General features: G+C 49.0%; 1 protein-coding gene across 1 annotated transcript; it reads left to right on the top strand.

Annotated features, from left to right (window-relative positions):
* The first annotated feature begins 16922 nt into the window (after positions 1-16922).
* Positions 16923-21153, top strand: sh2d7 (SH2 domain containing 7). Its single transcript, XM_041869456.2, has 3 exons — positions 16923-17098; positions 19038-19127; positions 20638-21153. The coding sequence occupies exons 1-3, from the start codon at positions 16923-16925 to the stop codon at positions 20822-20824; spliced, it is 453 nt and encodes a 150-aa protein (XP_041725390.1). The 3' UTR covers positions 20825-21153.
* The last annotated feature ends 308 nt before the right edge of the window (positions 21154-21461 follow it).

Raw genomic sequence — 21461 nt, 5'->3', positions numbered from 1 at the left:
CATCCTGTTCCTGGGGACCCATCATCCTGCTCCTCTGCTCCTGGGGACCCATCGTCCTGTTCCTCTGTTCCTGGGGACCCATCATCCTGCTCCTCTGTTCCTGGGGACCCATCATCCTGTTCCTGGGGACCCATCATCCTGTTCCTGGGGACCCATCATCCTGTTCCTGGGGACCCATCATCCTGTTCCTCTGTTCCTGGGGACCCATCATCCTGTTCCTCTGTTCCTGGGGACCCATCATCCTGTTCCTCTGTTCCTGGGGACCCATCATCCTGCTCCTCTGTTCCTGGGGACCCATCATCCTGTTCCTGGGGACCCATCATCCTGTTCCTGGGGACCCATCATCCTGTTCCTGGGGACCCATCATCCTGTTCCTCTGTTCCTGGGGACCCATCATCCTGTTCCTCTGTTCCTGGGGACCCATCATCCTGTTCCTCTGCTCCTGGGGACCCATCATCCTGTTCCTGGGGACCCATCATCCTGCTCCTCTGCTCCTGGGGACCCATCATCCTGTTCCTCTGCTCCTGGGGACCCATCATCCTGTTCCTGGGGACCCATCATCCTGTTCCTCTGTTCCTGGGGACCCATCATCCTGCTCCTCTGCTCCTGGGGACCCATCATCCTGTTCCTGGGGACCCATCATCCTGTTCCTGGGGACCCATCATCCTGTTCCTCTGCTCCTGGGGACCCATCATCCTGTTCCTGGGGACCCATCATCCTGTTCCTCTGCTCCTGGGGACCCATCATCCTGTTCCTGGGGACCCATCATCCTGTTCCTGGGGACCCATCATCCTGTTCCTGGGGACCCATCATCCTGTTCCTGGGGACCCATCATCCTGTTCCTGGGGACCCATCATCCTGTTCCTGGGGACCCATCATCCTGCTCCTCTGCTCCTGGGGACCCATCATCCTGCTCCTCTGCTCCTGGGGACCCATCATCCTGCTCCTCTGTTCCTGGGGACCCATCATCCTGCTCCTCTGCTCCTGGGGACCCATCATCCTGCTCCTCTGCTCCTGGGGACCCATCATCCTGCTCCTGGGGACCCATCATCCTGTTCCTGGGGACCCATCATCCTGCTCCTCTGCTCCTGGGGACCCATCATCCTGTTCCTGGGGACCCATCATCCTGCTCCTCTGCTCCTGGGGACCCATCATCCTGCTCCTCTGCTCCTGGGGACCCATCATCCTGCTCCTCTGCTCCTGGGGACCCATCATCCTGCTCCTCTGTTCCTGGGGACCCATCATCCTGCTCCTCTGCTCCTGGGGACCCATCATCCTGCTCCTCTGCTCCTGGGGACCCATCATCCTGTTCCTGGGGACCCATCATCCTGCTCCTCTGCTCCTGGGGACCCATCATCCTGCTCCTCTGCTCCTGGGGACCCATCATCCTGCTCCTCTGTTCCTGGGGACCCATCATCCTGTTCCTGGGGACCCATCATCCTGCTCCTCTGCTCCTGGGGACCCATCATCCTGTTCCTCTGTTCCTGGGGACCCATCATCCTGCTCCTCTGTTCCTGGGGACCCATCATCCTGTTCCTGGGGACCCATCATCCTGCTCCTCTGCTCCTGGGGACCCATCATCCTGCTCCTCTGCTCCTGGGGACCCATCATCCTGTTCCTGGGGACCCATCATCCTGTTCCTGGGGACCCATCATCCTGTTCCTGGGGACCCATCATCCTGCTCCTCTGTTCCTGGGGACCCATCATCCTGTTCCTGGGGACCCATCATCCTGCTCCTCTGTTCCTGGGGACCCATCATCCTGTTCCTGGGGACCCATCATCCTGCTCCTCTGTTCCTGGGGACCCATCATCCTGTTCCTGGGGACCCATCATCCTGCTCCTCTGTTCCTGGGGACCCATCATCCTGCTCCTCTGTTCCTGGGGACCCATCATCCTGTTCCTGGGGACCCATCATCCTGCTCCTCTGCTCCTGGGGACCCATCATCCTGCTCCTCTGCTCCTGGGGACCCATCATCCTGCTCCTCTGCTCCTGGGGACCCATCATCCTGCTCCTCTGTTCCTGGGGACCCATCATCCTGCTCCTCTGCTCCTGGGGACCCATCATCCTGCTCCTCTGCTCCTGGGGACCCATCATCCTGTTCCTGGGGACCCATCATCCTGCTCCTCTGCTCCTGGGGACCCATCATCCTGCTCCTCTGCTCCTGGGGACCCATCATCCTGCTCCTCTGTTCCTGGGGACCCATCATCCTGTTCCTGGGGACCCATCATCCTGCTCCTCTGCTCCTGGGGACCCATCATCCTGTTCCTCTGTTCCTGGGGACCCATCATCCTGCTCCTCTGTTCCTGGGGACCCATCATCCTGTTCCTGGGGACCCATCATCCTGCTCCTCTGCTCCTGGGGACCCATCATCCTGCTCCTCTGTTCCTGGGGACCCATCATCCTGTTCCTGGGGACCCATCATCCTGCTCCTCTGTTCCTGGGGACCCATCATCCTGTTCCTCTGTTCCTGGGGACCCATCATCCTGTTCCTGGGGACCCATCATCCTGTTCCTGGGGACCCATCATCCTGTTCCTGGGGACCCATCATCCTGTTCCTGGGGACCCATCATCCTGTTCCTGGGGACCCATCATCCTGTTCCTCTGTTCCTGGGGACCCATCATCCTGTTCCTGGGGACCCATCATCCTGTTCCTCTGCTCCTGGGGACCCATCATCCTGCTCCTCTGCTCCTGGGGACCCATCATCCTGCTCCTCTGCTCCTGGGGACCCATCATCCTGTTCCTCTGTTCCTGGGGACCCATCATCCTGCTCCTCTGTTCCTGGGGACCCATCATCCTGTTCCTGGGGACCCATCATCCTGCTCCTCTGCTCCTGGGGACCCATCATCCTGCTCCTCTGCTCCTGGGGACCCATCATCCTGTTCCTGGGGACCCATCATCCTGTTCCTGGGGACCCATCATCCTGTTCCTGGGGACCCATCATCCTGCTCCTCTGTTCCTGGGGACCCATCATCCTGTTCCTGGGGACCCATCATCCTGCTCCTCTGTTCCTGGGGACCCATCATCCTGTTCCTGGGGACCCATCATCCTGTTCCTGGGGACCCATCATCCTGCTCCTCTGCTCCTGGGGACCCATCATCCTGTTCCTGGGGACCCATCATCCTGTTCCTGGGGACCCATCATCCTGTTCCTGGGGACCCATCATCCTGTTCCTGGGGACCCATCATCCTGCTCCTCTGTTCCTGGGGACCCATCATCCTGTTCCTGGGGACCCATCATCCTGTTCCTGGGGACCCATCATCCTGTTCCTGGGGACCCATCATCCTGTTCCTGGGGACCCATCATCCTGCTCCTCTGCTCCTGGGGACCCATCATCCTGCTCCTCTGCTCCTGGGGACCCATCATCCTGCTCCTCTGCTCCTGGGGACCCATCATCCTGCTCCTCTGTTCCTGGGGACCCATCATCCTGCTCCTCTGCTCCTGGGGACCCATCATCCTGCTCCTCTGCTCCTGGGGACCCATCATCCTTTTCCTGGGGACCCATCATCCTGCTCCTCTGCTCCTGGGGACCCATCATCCTGCTCCTCTGCTCCTGGGGACCCATCATCCTGCTCCTCTGTTCCTGGGGACCCATCATCCTGTTCCTGGGGACCCATCATCCTGCTCCTCTGCTCCTGGGGACCCATCATCCTGTTCCTCTGTTCCTGGGGACCCATCATCCTGCTCCTCTGTTCCTGGGGACCCATCATCCTGTTCCTGGGGACCCATCATCCTGCTCCTCTGCTCCTGGGGACCCATCATCCTGCTCCTCTGTTCCTGGGGACCCATCATCCTGTTCCTGGGGACCCATCATCCTGCTCCTCTGTTCCTGGGGACCCATCATCCTGTTCCTCTGTTCCTGGGGACCCATCATCCTGTTCCTGGGGACCCATCATCCTGTTCCTGGGGACCCATCATCCTGTTCCTGGGGACCCATCATCCTGTTCCTGGGGACCCATCATCCTGTTCCTGGGGACCCATCATCCTGTTCCTGGGGACCCATCATCCTGCTCCTCTGTTCCTGGGGACCCATCATCCTGTTCCTCTGTTCCTGGGGACCCATCATCCTGTTCCTGGGGACCCATCATCCTGTTCCTGGGGACCCATCATCCTGTTCCTCTGTTCCTGGGGACCCATCATCCTGTTCCTGGGGACCCATCATCCTGTTCCTGGGGACCCATCATCCTGCTCCTGGGGACCCATCATCCTGTTCCTCTGCTCCTGGGGACCCATCATCCTGTTCCTGGGGACCCATCATCCTGTTCCTGGGGACCCATCATCCTGTTCCTGGGGACCCATCATCCTGTTCCTGGGGACCCATCATCCTGTTCCTCTGCTCCTGGGGACCCATCATCCTGTTCCTGGGGACCCATCATCCTGTTCCTGGGGACCCATCATCCTGCTCCCCTGTTCCTGGGGACCCATCATCCTGTTCCTGGGGACCCATCATCCTGTTCCTGGGGACCCATCATCCTGTTCCTGGGGACCCATCATCCTGCTCCTCTGCTCCTGGGGACCCATCATCCTGCTCCTCTGTTCCTGGGGACCCATCATCCTGTTCCTGGGGACCCATCATCCTGTTCCTGGGGACCCATCATCCTGCTCCTCTGTTCCTGGGGACCCATCATCCTGTTCCTCTGTTCCTGGGGACCCATCATCCTGTTCCTGGGGACCCATCATCCTGTTCCTGGGGACCCATCATCCTGTTCCTGGGGACCCATCATCCTGTTCCTGGGGACCCATCATCCTGTTCCTGGGGACCCATCATCCTGCTCCTCTGCTCCTGGGGACCCATCATCCTGCTCCTCTGCTCCTGGGGACCCATCATCCTGCTCCTCTGCTCCTGGGGACCCATCATCCTGCTCCTCTGCTCCTGGGGACCCATCATCCTGCTCCTCTGCTCCTGGGGACCCATCATCCTGCTCCTCTGCTCCTGGGGACCCATCATCCTGCTCCTCTGCTCCTGGGGACCCATCATCCTGTTCCTGGGGACCCATTATCCTGTTCCTGGGGACCCATCATCCTGCTCCTCTGTTCCTGGGGACCCATCATCCTGTTCCTGGGGACCCATCATCCTGCTCCTCTGTTCCTGGGGACCCATCATCCTGTTCCTCTGTTCCTGGGGACCCATCATCCTGTTCCTCTGTTCCTGGGGACCCATCATCCTGTTCCTGGGGACCCATCATCCTGTTCCTGGGGACCCATCATCCTGTTCCTCTGCTCCTGGGGACCCATCGTCCTGCTCCTCTGTTCCTGGGGACCCATCATCCTGCTCCTCTGCTCCTGGGGACCCATCATCCTGTTCCTCTGTTCCTGGGGACCCATCATCCTGCTCCTCTGCTCCTGGGGACCCATCATCCTGCTCCTCTGTTCCTGGGGACCCATCATCCTGCTCCTGGGGACCCATCATCCTGCTCCTGGGGACCCATCATCCTGCTCCTCTGCTCCTGGGGACCCATCATCCTGTTCCTCTGTTCCTGGGGACCCATCATCCTGTTCCTGGGGACCCATCATCCTGCTCCTCTGTTCCTGGGGACCCATCATCCTGTTCCTGGGGACCCATCATCCTGTTCCTGGGGACCCATCATCCTGCTCCTCTGTTCCTGGGGACCCATCATCCTGTTCCTGGGGACCCATCATCCTGTTCCTGGGGACCCATCATCCTGTTCCTGGGGACCCATCATCCTGTTCCTGGGGACCCATCATCCTGTTCCTGGGGACCCATCATCCTGTTCCTCTGTTCCTGGGGACCCATCATCCTGTTCCTGGGGACCCATCATCCTGTTCCTGGGGACCCATCATCCTGTTCCTGGGGACCCATCATCCTGCTCCTCTGTTCCTGGGGACCCATCATCCTGTTCCTCTGCTCCTGGGGACCCATCATCCTGCTCCTCTGTTCCTGGGGACCCATCATCCTGTTCCTGGGGACCCATCATCCTGCTCCTCTGTTCCTGGGGACCCATCATCCTGTTCCTCTGCTCCTGGGGACCCATCATCCTGCTCCTCTGTTCCTGGGGACCCATCATCCTGTTCCTGGGGACCCATCATCCTGTTCCTGGGGACCCATCATCCTGCTCCTCTGCTCCTGGGGACCCATCATCCTGCTCCTCTGTTCCTGGGGACCCATCACCCTGTTCCTGGGGACCCATCATCCTGCTCCTCTGCTCCTGGGGACCCATCATCCTGCTCCTCTGCTCCTGGGGACCCATCATCCTGCTCCTCTGTTCCTGGGGACCCATCATCCTGTTCCTGGGGACCCATCATCCTGTTCCTGGGGACCCATCATCCTGTTCCTGGGGACCCATCATCCTGTTCCTGGGGACCCATCATCCTGTTCCTGGGGACCCATCATCCTGTTCCTGGGGACCCATCATCCTGTTCCTGGGGACCCATCATCCTGCTCCTCTGTTCCTGGGGACCCATCAACCTGTTCCTGGGGACCCATCATCCTGCTCCTGGGGACCCATCATCCTGTTCCTGGGGACCCATCATCCTGTTCCTCTGCTCCTGGGGACCCATCATCCTGTTCCTGGGGACCCATCATCCTGTTCCTGGGGACCCATCATCCTGCTCCTCTGTTCCTGGGGACCCATCATCCTGTTCCTGGGGACCCATCATCCTGTTCCTGGGGACCCATCATCCTGTTCCTGGGGACCCATCATCCTGCTCCTCTGCTCCTGGGGACCCATCATCCTGCTCCTCTGTTCCTGGGGACCCATCATCCTGCTCCTCTGTTCCTGGGGACCCATCATCCTGTTCCTGGGGACCCATCATCCTGCTCCTGGGGACCCATCATCCTTTTCCTGGGGACCCATCATCCTGTTCCTGGGGACCCATCATCCTGCTCCTCTGTTCCTGGGGACCCATCATCCTGCTCCTCTGTTCCTGGGGACCCATCATCCTGCTCCTCTGTTCCTGGGGACCCATCATCCTGTTCCTGGGGACCCATCATCCTGCTCCTGGGGACCCATCATCCTGCTCCTGGGGACCCATCATCCTGCTCCTGGGGACCCATCATCCTGTTCCTGGGGACCCATCATCCTGCTCCTGGGGACCCATCATCCTGTTCCTGGGGACCCATCATCCTGTTCCTGGGGACCCATCATCCTGTTCCTCTGTTCCTGGGGACCCATCATCCTGCTCCTCTGTTCCTGGGGACCCATCATCCTGTTCCTCTGTTCCTGGGGACCCATCATCCTGCTCCTCTGTTCCTGGGGACCCATCATCCTGTTCCTCTGCTCCTGGGGACCCATCATCCTGTTCCTCTGTTCCTGGGGACCCATCATCCTGTTCCTGGGGACCCATCATCCTGTTCCTGGGGACCCATCATCCTGTTCCTGGGGACCCATCATCCTGTTCCTGGGGACCCATCATCCTGTTCCTCTGTTCCTGGGGACCCATCATCCTGTTCCTCTGTTCCTGGGGACCCATCATCCTGTTCCTGGGGACCCATCATCCTGTTCCTGGGGACCCATCATCCTGCTCCTCTGCTCCTGGGGACCCATCATCCTGTTCCTGGGGACCCATCATCCTGCTCCTGGGGACCCATCATCCTGTTCCTGGGGACCCATCATCCTGTTCCTGGGGACCCATCATCCTGTTCCTGGGGACCCATCATCCTGTTCCTGGGGACCCATCATCCTGCTCCTGGGGACCCATCATCCTGCTCCTGGGGACCCATCATCCTGTTCCTCTGCTCCTGGGGACCCATCATCCTGTTCCTCTGCTCCTGGGGACCCGTCATCCTGTTCCTGGGGACCCATCATCCTGTTCCTGGGGACCCATCATCCTGTTCCTGGGGACCCATCATCCTGTTCCTGGGGACCCATCATCCTGTTCCTGGGGACCCATCATCCTGTTCCTGGGGACCCATCATCCTGTTCCTGGGGACCCATCATCCTGTTCCTCTGCTCCTGGGGACCCATCATCCTGCTCCTCTGCTCCTGGGGACCCATCATCCTGCTCCTGGGGACCCATCATCCTGTTCCTGGGGACCCATCATCCTGTTCCTGGGGACCCATCATCCTGTTCCTGGGGACCCATCATCCTGTTCCTGGGGACCCATCATCCTGTTCCTGGGGACCCATCATCCTGTTCCTGGGGACCCATCATCCTGTTCCTGGGGACCCATCATCCTGTTCCTGGGGACCCATCATCCTGTTCCTGGGGACCCATCATCCTGTTCCTGGGGACCCATCATCCTGTTCCTGGGGACCCATCATCCTGCTCCTGGGGACCCATCATCCTGTTCCTGGGGACCCATCATCCTGTTCCTCTGTTCCTGGGGACCCATCATCCTGTTCCTGGGGACCCATCATCCTGTTCCTGGGGACCCATCATCCTGCTCCTGGGGACCCATCATCCTGTTCCTGGGGACCCATCATCCTGTTCCTGGGGACCCATCATCCTGTTCCTCTGTTCCTGGGGACCCATCATCCTGTTCCTGGGGACCCATCATCCTGTTCCTCTGTTCCTGGGGACCCATCATCCTGCTCCTCTGTTCCTGGGGACCCATCATCCTGCTCCTCTGTTCCTGGGGACCCATCATCCTGTTCCTGGGGACCCATCATCCTGTTCCTCTGTTCCTGGGGACCCATCATCCTGCTCCTCTGTTCCTGGGGACCCATCATCCTGTTCCTGGGGACCCATCATCCTGTTCCTCTGTTCCTGGGGACCCATCATCCTGCTCCTCTGTTCCTGGGGACCCATCATCCTGTTCCTGGGGACCCATCATCCTGTTCCTGGGGACCCATCATCCTGCTCCTGGGGACCCATCATCCTGTTCCTGGGGACCCATCATCCTGCTCCTCTGTTCCTGGGGACCCATCATCCTGCTCCTGGGGACCCATCATCCTGCTCCTCTGTTCCTGGGGACCCATCATCCTGCTCCTCTGCTCCTGGGGACCCATCATCCTGCTCCTCTGTTCCTGGGGACCCATCATCCTGTTCCTGGGGACCCATCATCCTGCTCCTCTGTTCCTGGGGACCCATCATCCTGTTCCTGGGGACCCATCATCCTGTTCCTCTGTTCCTGGGGACCCATCATCCTGTTCCTGGGGACCCATCATCCTGTTCCTCTGTTCCTGGGGACCCATCATCCTGCTCCTGGGGACCCATCATCCTGCTCCTCTGTTCCTGGGGACCCATCATCCTGCTCCTCTGCTCCTGGGGACCCATCATCCTGCTCCTCTGTTCCTGGGGACCCATCATCCTGCTCCTCTGTTCCTGGGGACCCATCATCCTGCTCCTGGGGACCCATCATCCTGCTCCTGGGGACCCATCATCCTGTTCCTGGGGACCCATCATCCTGTTCCTGGGGACCCATCATCCTGCTCCTCTGTTCCTGGGGACCCATCATCCTGTTCCTGGGGACCCATCATCCTGCTCCTGGGGACCCATCATCCTGTTCCTGGGGACCCATCATCCTGCTCCTCTGTTCCTGGGGACCCATCATCCTGTTCCTGGGGACCCATCATCCTGCTCCTCTGTTCCTGGGGACCCATCATCCTGTTCCTGGGGACCCATCATCCTGTTCCTGGGGACCCATCATCCTGTTCCTGGGGACCCATCATCCTGCTCCTCTGTTCCTGGGGACCCATCATCCTGTTCCTGGGGACCCATCATCCTGCTCCTGGGGACCCATCATCCTGCTCCTCTGCTCCTGGGGACCCATCATCCTGCTCCTCTGCTCCTGGGGACCCATCATCCTGTTCCTGGGGACCCATCATCCTGTTCCTGGGGACCCATCATCCTGTTCCTGGGGACCCATCATCCTGCTCCTCTGCTCCTGGGGACCCATCATCCTGCTCCTCTGCTCCTGGGGACCCATCATCCTGCTCCTCTGTTCCTGGGGACCCATCATCCTGTTCCTGGGGACCCATCATCCTGTTCCTGGGGACCCATCATCCTGTTCCTCTGTTCCTGGGGACCCATCATCCTGTTCCTGGGGACCCATCATCCTGTTCCTCTGTTCCTGGGGACCCATCATCCTGTTCCTGGGGACCCATCATCCTGCTCCTCTGTTCCTGGGGACCCATCATCCTGTTCCTGGGGACCCATCATCCTGTTCCTGGGGACCCATCATCCTGTTCCTCTGTTCCTGGGGACCCATCATCCTGTTCCTGGGGACCCATCATCCTGTTCCTGGGGACCCATCATCCTGTTCCTGGGGACCCATCATCCTGCTCCTCTGTTCCTGGGGACCCATCATCCTGTTCCTCTGTTCCTGGGGACCCATCATCCTGTTCCTGGGGACCCATCATCCTGTTCCTCTGCTCCTGGGGACCCATCATCCTGTTCCTCTGTTCCTGGGGACCCATCATCCTGTTCCTCTGTTCCTGGGGACCCATCATCCTGTTCCTCTGTTCCTGGGGACCCATCATCCTGTTCCTGGGGACCCATCATCCTGCTCCTCTGCTCCTGGGGACCCATCATCCTGTTCCTGGGGACCCATCATCCTGCTCCTCTGTTCCTGGGGACCCATCATCCTGCTCCTCTGTTCCTGGGGACCCATCATCCTGCTCCTCTGTTCCTGGGGACCCATCATCCTGCTCCTCTGCTCCTGGGGACCCATCATCCTGTTCCTGGGGACCCAAAGGGGTGTATATATTTAGGGTTTTCTACTATACACCTTATCAACTCAACTCAAGCCTTAACGAGTGGAATCATGCATGTAGTGTATATAGGATGCATATAGTGTTAGGACACACAATAAAAAGTTCACCCCTTTTTGTCCCCAGGACCAGGATTAAGATGCACCATCATCACAGTGTTTCAGGAAGATCTGATCTGTGGTCAGTACTCAGTAGTATGGCCAGGGTATCTGTCCCCACTACACTTCTGGCAGAGGCATTGTAGCCCACAGACCCACAACTCTATCTGTGGAAATCCAGTCTTAACTAACCTAACGCCAGCATGCGGTTATGCTGTTGTATTACAACTTACTGCACAGTTCAATAGACTAGGATACACAGTCATTAGGAACTGTGACTCACACAGGAAGTGATGCGTCAGCTGGAGAGACTGTATGAAGTCACCTGAGACTTGGAGGAGTATTGAACTCAGTCCCACCCGGCGCAGACACAGACTGTCTGACAGCGTGGGTTGTGGTCCCACTGACAGAAGGAATGGGCTGCTCACTGCTGACCTCAGAACAGAATCAGAGAGAGAGAGAGAGAGAGAGAGAGAGAGAGAGAGAGAGAGAGAGAGAGAGAGAGAGAGAGAGAGAGAGAGAGAGAGAGAGAGAGAGAGAGAGAGAGAGAGAGAGAGAGAGAGAGAGAGAGAGAGATTCTCAAGCCATGCCAAAAGACACATTAATATACTTCTCAACAATCAAATCCACATTAGGGACCATTTTAGTTCTGTTTCTGATATTGACAAAGAGCTAGGCCTGACCAATTGTTAGTCTGACTCTTTGCCATGATTCACAAGTTATTTTTACTAACAAAGTATTTTTGAAGTCAGGTTCCCATAGTTAGTATAGGACATGTGTCGTTGCTACAGTTGTAAATGTGTAAATATCATTATTATGTTTTATTTTTGTCTCATTTTCTTATCTTTTTTTTTAAAGCTCGGAGCTTAAAAATGTCACCCTGCGATTACATCTGTGACCCTGTGCATGTGTGTCACGACTTCCCCTCCTGGTTCGGCCAGGCTTCGGCGTCCGTCGTCACCGGAGTACTAACCACTGCCGCCCCAATCATCATCACAATTGTCTTGTCTCGTTATCACACACACCTGGTTCTAATCCCCTCATTAGTACATGTATAAGTGTTCCCTCTACCCCCTTGTCCTTGTGGGTGATTGTTTATTGTGGAGGTTAGTGAAGCTCGGTGGAGCTTGTGTATTGTGTATCGACGGGAGTATTTTCCCGTGTGCCTTGTATTTTCTAGTGCGCCTGTTTTGTGCCCTGGAGTGTGTTTGACGCAGTTCTGCGTAAACCTGTATTTTGCGGATTAAAGCCTGTTATTCTGTGATTTACCCTCCTGCGCCTGACTCCTTCAACACCACCTCATCACAATGTGACTAATAATCTAATCTAATCTAATCTAATCTAATCTAAACTAATCTAATCTAATCTAATCTAATCTAAACTAATCTAATCTAATCTAAACTAATTTAATCTAATCTAATCTAATCTAATCTAATCTAAACTAATCTAATCTAATCTAAACTAATTTAATCTAATCTAATTTAATCTAATCTAATCTAATCTAATCTAATCTAAACTAATCTAATCTAATCTAATCTAATCTAATCTAAACTAATCTAATCTAATCTAATCTAATCTAATCTAAACTAATCTAATGGGCCTACAGTACCAATGCTAATCTGTTCCTTGATTCACAAGCTCTGAAAATTCAAAGTCAGGCAGTTTACAGAAAATGTACTAACCAAAGCCAAAGTGTTTCAGGCTCCCGCAGTTCCACTAAACAGACTTTCTCTGTGAGTCGATATATGATCTCATTCTAGTTCTGTGGGTAAAACCATTTACTGTTGCCTAGGGATACTGAAATACAGCGGCTCAGAAACCACAGTTTCTCCTCCACAGGTTGACTTTCCACTCATCTTCAGGAAACTGTTGCTTGGTGGAGGCCCTTCTCTCTCTGATGCAAATCTCAACCGTACGGTAGATTCTACCATTACACAACGACGCCCCCACGGAAGGGCAGAGCAGATGTTGTGTGTATATCAGACATGTTCAGAGGTGTACTCCTTCAGTAATCCTCTCCTCAGAGACCCTAAATACATAGAAGAGGATTGACTTCAACTGGCTGAGGTGCCTCTAGGATCACGCCACCACACACTGGCTGAGGTGACTCTAGGATCACGCCACCACAGGTACGTCTACAGTTTCTCTAGCTTTCCAATGACTGAACTGAAGCTCTTTCTGTTTTTGTTATCTTATTGGATGTTATCACACAGTATGTTATAACAACCTGTCAATCATTAAGCTTTTCTTACAGTTGACCTGTAGTTTTCCTGTTGTGTGAACAGGAACCTCGTGGAACTGCTGTCTGCACTCTAGACACCTCAGGTCTCAGAACGCCCTGTCTCAGCCCTGCTACACTGCTTGGTACCTGGCAGGGAAACAGCTGGACCCGACCCTGTCTCAGCCCTGCTACACTGCTTGGTACCTGGCAGGGAAACAGCTGGACCCGACCCTGTCTCAGCCCTGCTACACTGCTTGGTACCTGGCAGGGAAACAGCTGGACCCGACCCTGTCTCAGCCCTGCTACACTGCTTGGTACCTGGCAGGGAAACAGCTGGACCCGACCCTGTCTCAGCCCTGCTACACTGCTTGGTACCTGGCAGGGAAACAGCTGGACCCGACCCTGTCTCAGCCCTGCTACACTGCTTGGTACCTGGCAGGGAAACAGCTGGACCCGACCCTGTCTCAGCCCTGCTACACTGCTTGGTACCTGGCAGGGAAACAGCTGGACCAGACCCTGTCTCAGCCCTGCTACACTGCTTGATACCTGGCAGGGAAACAGCTGGACCCGACCCTGTCTCAGCCCTGCTACACTGCTTGATACCTGGCAGGGAAACAGCTGGACCAGACCCTGTCTCAGCCCTGCTACACTGCTTGATACCTGGCAGGGAAACAGCTGGACCCGACCCTGTCTCAGCCCTGCTACACTGCTTGATACCAGGGAAACAGCTGGACCCGAGACAGAGACATCCTATAGCACATAGCTTCAGGACCTGCCTCAAGGTATATAACATCCAACATAGTAAAGATCTCATGATAAAAACTATTGAACAGTCTTTAATCTCCATCACACACGAGTCACATAACTTTGATAACTTGAATGCACTTTTTTTTACCCAGCAGTAAACAGTAAATACAGAGATGTTAAATAGTAATGTGTTAATGGTCATTATACGGCTTTCGGCTTGTGAGTCCAGTTTTCCTTTGACTGCTCAGATAATAGGGTTAGTTAGTTAGTTAGTTAGTTAGTTAGTTAGTTAGTTAGTTAGTTAGTTAGTTAGTTAGTTCGCTAGCTAGTTAGTTAGTTACAGTATTACAGTGTATATTAACCACAACCACTTTTTTTTTTATGTCAAAAGCTGGCTAATGGCTGAACAGTATAACTTATTTAGTCTGTATCTATGTAATGTATCTGTATCTTTGTAATGTCTGTATCTATGTAATGTGTCTCCATCTCTGTAATGTATCTGTATCTATGTAATGTATCTGTATCTATGTAATGTCTGTATCTATGTAATGTGTCTCCATCTCTGTAATGTATCTGTATCTATGTAATGTATCTGTATCTATGTAATGTATCTGTATCTATGTAATGTATCTGTATCTATGTAATGTATCTGTATCTTTGTAATGTCTGTATCTATGTAATGTCTGTATCTTTGTAATGTCTGTATCTATGTAATGTCTGTATCTATGTAATGTGTCTCCATCTCTGTAATGTATCTGTATCTATGTAATGTATCTGTATCTTTGTAATGTATCTGTATCTTTGTAATGTCTGTATCTATGTAATGTCTGTATCTTTGTAATGTCTGTATCTATGTAATGTCTGTATCTATGTAATGTGTCTCCATCTCTGTAATGTATCTGTATCTATGTAATGTATCTGTATCTATGTAATGTATCTGTATCTTTGTAATGTCTGTATCTATGTAATGTCTCTCCATCTCTGTAATGTATCTGTATCTATGTAATGTATCTGTATCTATGTAATGTCTGTATCTATGTAATGTGTCTCCATCTCTGTAATGTATCTGTATCTATGTAATGTATCTGTATCTATGTAATGTCTGTATCTATGTAATGTCTCTCCATCTCTGTAATGTATCTGTATCTATGTAATGTATCTGTATCTTTGTAATGTCTGTATCTATGTAATGTCTCTCCATCTCTGTAATGTATCTGTATCTATGTAATGTATCTGTATCTATGTAATGTCTGTATCTATGTAATGTGTCTCCATCTCTGTAATGTATCTGTATCTATGTAATGTATCTGTATCTTTGTATTGTCCTGACCCTGACCAGTATTAATAGGCAGTGAGAGTAGTACAGAAACCAGGGATGATAAACTGGAACACCTTTGACTGCTCAGATAATAGGGTTAGTTAGTTAGTTAGTTAGTTAGTTAGTTAGTTAGTTAGTTAGTTAGTTAGTTAGTTAGTTAGTTCGCTAGCTAGTTAGTTAGTTACAGTATTACAGTGTATATTAACCACAACCACTTTTTTTTTTATGTCAAAAGCTGGCTAATGGCTGAACAGTATAACTTATTTAGTCTGTATCTATGTAATGTATCTGTATCTTTGTAATGTCTGTATCTATGTAATGTGTCTCCATCTCTGTAATGTATCTGTATCTATGTAATGTATCTGTATCTATGTAATGTATCTGTATCTATGTAATGTATCTGTATCTATGTAATGTATCTGTATCTATGTAATGTCTGTATCTATGTAATGTGTCTCCATCTCTGTAATGTATCTGTATCTATGTAATGTATCTGTATCTATGTAATGTATCTGTATCTATGTAATGTATCTGTATCTATGTAATGTATCTGTATCTTTGTAATGTCTGTATCTATGTAATGTCTGTATCTTTGTAATGTCTGTATCTATGTAATGTCTGTATCTATGTAATGTGTCTCCATCTCTGTAATGTATCTGTATCTATGTAATGTATCTGTATCTATGTAATGTATCTGTATCTTTGTAATGTCTGTATCTATGTAATGTCTGTATCTATGTAATGTGTCTCCATCTCTGTAATGTATCTGTATCTATGTAATGTATCTGTATCTTTGTAATGTATCTGTATCTTTGTAATGTCTGTATCTATGTAATGTCTGTATCTTTGTAATGTCTGTATCTATGTAATGTCTGTATCTATGTAATGTGTCTCCATCTCTGTAATGTATCTGTATCTATGTAATGTATCTGTATCTATGTAATGTATCTGTATCTTTGTAATGTCTGTATCTATGTAATGTCTCTCCATCTCTGTAATGTATCTGTATCTATGTAATGTATCTGTATCTATGTAATGTATCTGTATCTTTGTAATGTCTGTATCTATGTAATGTCTCTCCATCTCTGTAATGTATCTGTATCTATGTAATGTATCTGTATCTATGTAATGTCTGTATCTATGTAATGTGTCTCCATCTCTGTAATGTATCTGTATCTATGTAATGTATCTGTATCTATGTAATGTCTGTATCTATGTAATGTCTCTCCATCTCTGTAATGTATCTGTATCTATGTAATGTATCTGTATCTTTGTAATGTCTGTATCTATGTAATGTCTCTCCATCTCTGTAATGTATCTGTATCTATGTAATGTATCTGTATCTATGTAATGTCTGTATCTATGTAATGTGTCTCCATCTCTGTAATGTATCTGTATCTATGTAATGTATCTGTATCTATGTAATGTCTGTATCTATGTAATGTCTCTCCATCTCTGTAATGTATCTGTATCTATGTAATGTATCTGTATCTATGTAATGTCTGTATCTATGTAATGTCTCTCCATCTCTGTAATGTATCTGTATCTATGTAATGTATCTGTATCTATGTAATGTCTGTATCTATGTAATGTGTCTCCATCTCTGTAATGTATCTGTATCTATGTAATGTATCTGTATCTTTGTATTGTCCTGACCCTGACCAGTATTAATAGGCAGTGAGAGTAGTACAGAAACCAGGGATGATAAACTGGAACAATGGACACCTTCAGCTGGCCTCGCTGTCAGGGTGACGTCTAACGGAAGATAGGCAAATCAGTCTGCTGCCTCACTGCACTGACTGTTCCACTGTTTACCATTAGGTTAACATTAGGTCCATGCCTGGGTTAGGATTGTATTGGCTCACCTGTTCTCATTTGTGCTGACTGCTGTCCCTCTTGGTGGGGTGTGGATAGAACCGGGTCAGGATGGACCAGAGCCAGCCGGCGGGGGAGTCCCAGCAGGACCAGGGGACAGAGGGGCGTCTGGGGACAGGGTTCAGGCAGAGAAAGATGGTCCTGAAGTGGTTCATGGAGACTCAAGCTCATCTCATCCTCCATGAGGGAAATGTCCCCTCCTGGTTCGAAGGATTCATCAACAGAAGGTAAGCACTTCTACATACATCTCTATTGAGAGATTGATTGGATTGGAGATTGATTGGCAAATCATGGCTATTTTGTGCAGTGTAGTGCGGTGTAATGCATTCCATAGTGACGTTAGCTGTTTATAGGGTAGTGACTCACTGTAAGATTCATTTTCCAGCTGATGGGGAGTTTAGTCACATTTATTTTGGAATGATTTATGTTTTAATTTGGAATAAATAGATCAGGGTGCATTCATTTCCTTTCCAGCGTTTTCTTGAATTATCGCTACCTTCTGTTTGGTATTTTTTAGTCATTGTGTTTGTGAGATGCAGGTATTAATAATACCTCCCTATAATATATAAATAATACCTCCCTATAACATATCAATAATACCTCCCTATAACATATCAATAATACCTCCCTATAACATATCAATAATACCTCCCTATAACATATCAATAATACCTCCCTATAACATATCAATAATACTTGCCTATAACATATCAATAATACCTCCCTATAACATATCAATAATACCTCCCTATAACATATCAATAATACCTCCCTATAACATATCAATAATACCTCCCTATAATATATCAATAATACCTCCCTATAACATATCAATAATACCTCCCTATAACATATCAATAATACCTCCCTATAACATATCAATAATACCTTCCTATAACATATCAATAATACCTCCCTATAACATATCAATAATACCTCCCTATAACATATCAATAATACCTCCCTATAATATATCAATAATACCTCCCTATAACATATCAATAATACTTGCCTATAACATATCAATAATACCTCCCTATAACATATCAATAATAACTCCCTATAACATATCAATAATACCTCCCTATAACATATCAATAATACCTTCCTATAACATATCAATAATACTTCCCTATAACATATCAATAATACCTCCCTATAACATATCAATAATACCTCCCTATAATATATCAATAATACCTCCCTATAATATATCAATAATACCTCCCTATAACATATCAATAATACCTCCCTATAACATACCAATAATACCTCCCTATAACATATCAATAATACCTTCCTATAACATATGAATAATACCTCCCTATAACATATCAATAATACCTCCCTATAACATATCAATAATACCTCCCTATAACATATCAATAATACCTTCCTATAACATATCAATAATACCTCCCTATAACATATCAATAATACCTCCCTATAACATATCAATAATACCTCCCTATAACATATCAATAATACCTCCCTATAATATATCAATAATACCTCCCTATAACATATCAATAATACTTGCCTATAACATATCAATAATACCTCCCTATAACATATCAATAATACCTCCCTATAATATGTCAATAATACCTCCCTATAACATATCAATAATACTTGCCTATAACATATCAATAATACCTCCCTATAACATATCAATAATACCTCCCTATAACATATCAATAATACCTCCCTATAACATATCAATAATACCTCCCTATAATATATCAATAATACCTCCCTATAACATATCAATAATACCTCCCTATAACATATCAATAATATCTCCCTATAACATATCAATAATAACTCCCTATAACATATCAATAATACCTCCCTATAATATATCAATAATACCTCCCTATAACATATCAATAATACTTGCCTATAACATATCAATAATACCTCCCTATAACATATCAATAATAACTCCCTATAACATATCAATAATACCTCCCTATAACATATCAATAATACCTTCCTATAACATATCAATAATACCTCCCTATAATATATCAATAATAACTCCCTATAACATATCAATAATACCTCCCTATAACATATCAATAATACCTTCCTATAACATATCAATAATACCTTTCTGAGGTTTGAGGTTATATTGCTTTTTAATGCTTTTTAATGCTTCTGTAGAGATGCTGAGGAGACACTGAGAGACAAGGAACTGGGCTGTTTCCTGATCCGACTCAGTGACAAAGCCATGGGATACATCCTGTCATACAGGTCAGTTCTGCTTGTTCTTCTTCTATGTAGATAACAGAGATAACAGTGAAGATAACAGTGGAGATACCAGTGGAGATACCAGTGTAGATAACATAGATAACAGCAGAGATAACATAGATAACAGTGGAGATACCAGTGGAGATAACATAGATAACAGCAGAGATAACATAGATAACAGTGGAGATACCAGTGGAGATAACATAGATAACAGTGGAGATACCAGTGTAGATAACATAGATAACAGCAGAGATAACATAGATAACAGTGGAGATACCAGTGGAGATAACATAGATAACAGCAGAGATAACATAGATAACAGTGGAGATACCAGTGGAGATAACATAGATAACAGTGGAGATACCAGTGTAGATAACATAGATAACAGCGGAGATAACATAGATAACAGTGGAGATACCAGTGGAGATAACAGTAGAGATGACAAAGATAACATAGATAACAGTGGAGATAACAGTGGAGATAACTGTGGAGATAGCATAGATAACAGTGGAGATACCAGTGGAGATACCAGTGTAGATAACATAGATAACAGCGGAGATAACATAGATAACAGTGGAGATACCAGTGGAGATAACAGTAGAGATGACAAAGATAACATAGATAACAGTGGAGATAACAGTGGAGATAACTGTGGAGATAGCATAGATAACAGTGGAGATAACAGTGGTGATAAATGTGGAGATAACATAGATAACAGTGTATATAACATATATAACAGTGGAGATAACATATATAACAGTGGAGATAACATACATATCAGTGGAGATAACATACATACCAGTGGAGATAACAGTGGAGATATCAGTGGAGATAACATAGATAACAGTGGAGATAACATAGATACCAGAGGAGATACCAGTGGAGATAACATAGATAACAGTGGAGGTAAGATAGACAACAGTGACGATAACATAGATAACAGTGGAGAAATCAGTGGAGATAACATAGATACCGGTGGAGATAACAGTGGAGATAACATATATTACAGTGGAGATAAAAGTGAAGATAACATAGATAACAGGGGAGATAACAGTGGAGATAACATAAATACCAGTGCTGATAACAGTGGAGATAACATAGATACCAGTGGAGATAACATAGATAACAGTGGCGATAACATAGATAACAGTGGAGATAACATAAATAACGGTGGAGATAACAGTGGAGATAACACAGATAACAGTAGAGATAAGTGGAGATGACAGATAACAGTGGAGATAGCAGTGGAGATAACAGTGAAGATAACAGTGGAGATAACATAGATAACAGTGGAGATAACATAGATAACAGTGGAGATAACAGTGGAGATACCATAGATAACAGTGGAGATAACATAGATAACAGTGGAGATAACAGTGGAGATAACATAGATAACAGTGGAGATACCATAGATAACAGTGGAGATAACATAGATAACAGTGGAGATACCAGTGGACCACAGTAGAACATAGCAGCATACCCCGGACTTACCAGTGTTATTATTGTCTTCCAGAGGTCGTGATCGATGCAGACACTTTGTAATCAACCAGAGTAAGTCAGGCCAGTTCATAGTGTCTGGAGACACAGAGGAGCATGAGACCCTGAGAGACCTGATAGAGCACTACAAGACCAACCCAATAGAGCCCTTCAGAGAGTACCTGACCTGCTCCTGTGTAGAGGTGAGGAGAGACTGCCTCTAGCCTGGTCCCAGACCTGTTGTTTAACCCTTCAGAGAGTACCTGACCTGCTCCTGTGTAGAGGTGAGGAGAGACTGCCTCTAGCCTGGTCCCAGACCTGTTGTTTAACCCTTCAGAGAGTACCTGACCTGCTCCTGTGTAGAGGTGAGGAGAGACTGCCTCTAGCCTGGTCCCAGACCTGTTGTTTAACCCTTCAGAGAGTACCTGACCTGTTCCTGTGTAGAGGTGAGGAAAGACTGCCTCTAGCCTGGTCCCAGACCTGTTGTTTAACCCTTCAGAGAGTACCTGACCTGCTCCTGTGTAGAGGTGAGGAGAGACTGCCTCTAGCCTGGTCCCAGACCTGTTGTTTAACCCTTCAGAGTCCTGACCTGCTCCTGTGTAGAGTGAGGAGATGCCCCCTGGTCCCAGACCTGTTGTTTAACCCTTCAGAGAGTACCTGACCTGTTCCTGTGTAGAGGTGAGGAGAGACTGTCTCTAGCCTGGTCTATTTGTGCTGTGTTGTCAACTTCACAGATCTGGGACCAAGTTACACAGTCTTTATGTTATCATTTGAACTCAAGAAGGTATTCAAGAAGGCATTTTGTAAGCTAGTGTGTGTTTAACTGGTTCAAGTAGGTATATTGTCAGTTATAATGGTAGT

The sequence above is a fragment of the Coregonus clupeaformis genome, unplaced genomic scaffold (genome assembly GCF_020615455.1).
Source record: "Coregonus clupeaformis isolate EN_2021a unplaced genomic scaffold, ASM2061545v1 scaf0051, whole genome shotgun sequence".
Lineage (NCBI taxonomy): Eukaryota > Metazoa > Chordata > Actinopteri > Salmoniformes > Salmonidae > Coregonus > Coregonus clupeaformis.
Note: the sequence above shows the minus strand (reverse complement) of the source record. Positions and strands in the feature narration are given on the sequence as shown.

Coding starts and splice junctions, on each gene's coding strand:
- sh2d7 (XM_041869456.2), top strand. CDS start 16,923: ATGGACCAGAGCCAGCCGGCGGGGGAGTCCCAGCAGGACCAGGGGACA. Junction 17,099..19,037: donor GAAGGATTCATCAACAGAAG/GTAAGCACTTCT, acceptor ATGCTTCTGTAG/AGATGCTGAGGAGACACTGA. Junction 19,128..20,637: donor GGATACATCCTGTCATACAG/GTCAGTTCTGCT, acceptor ATTGTCTTCCAG/AGGTCGTGATCGATGCAGAC.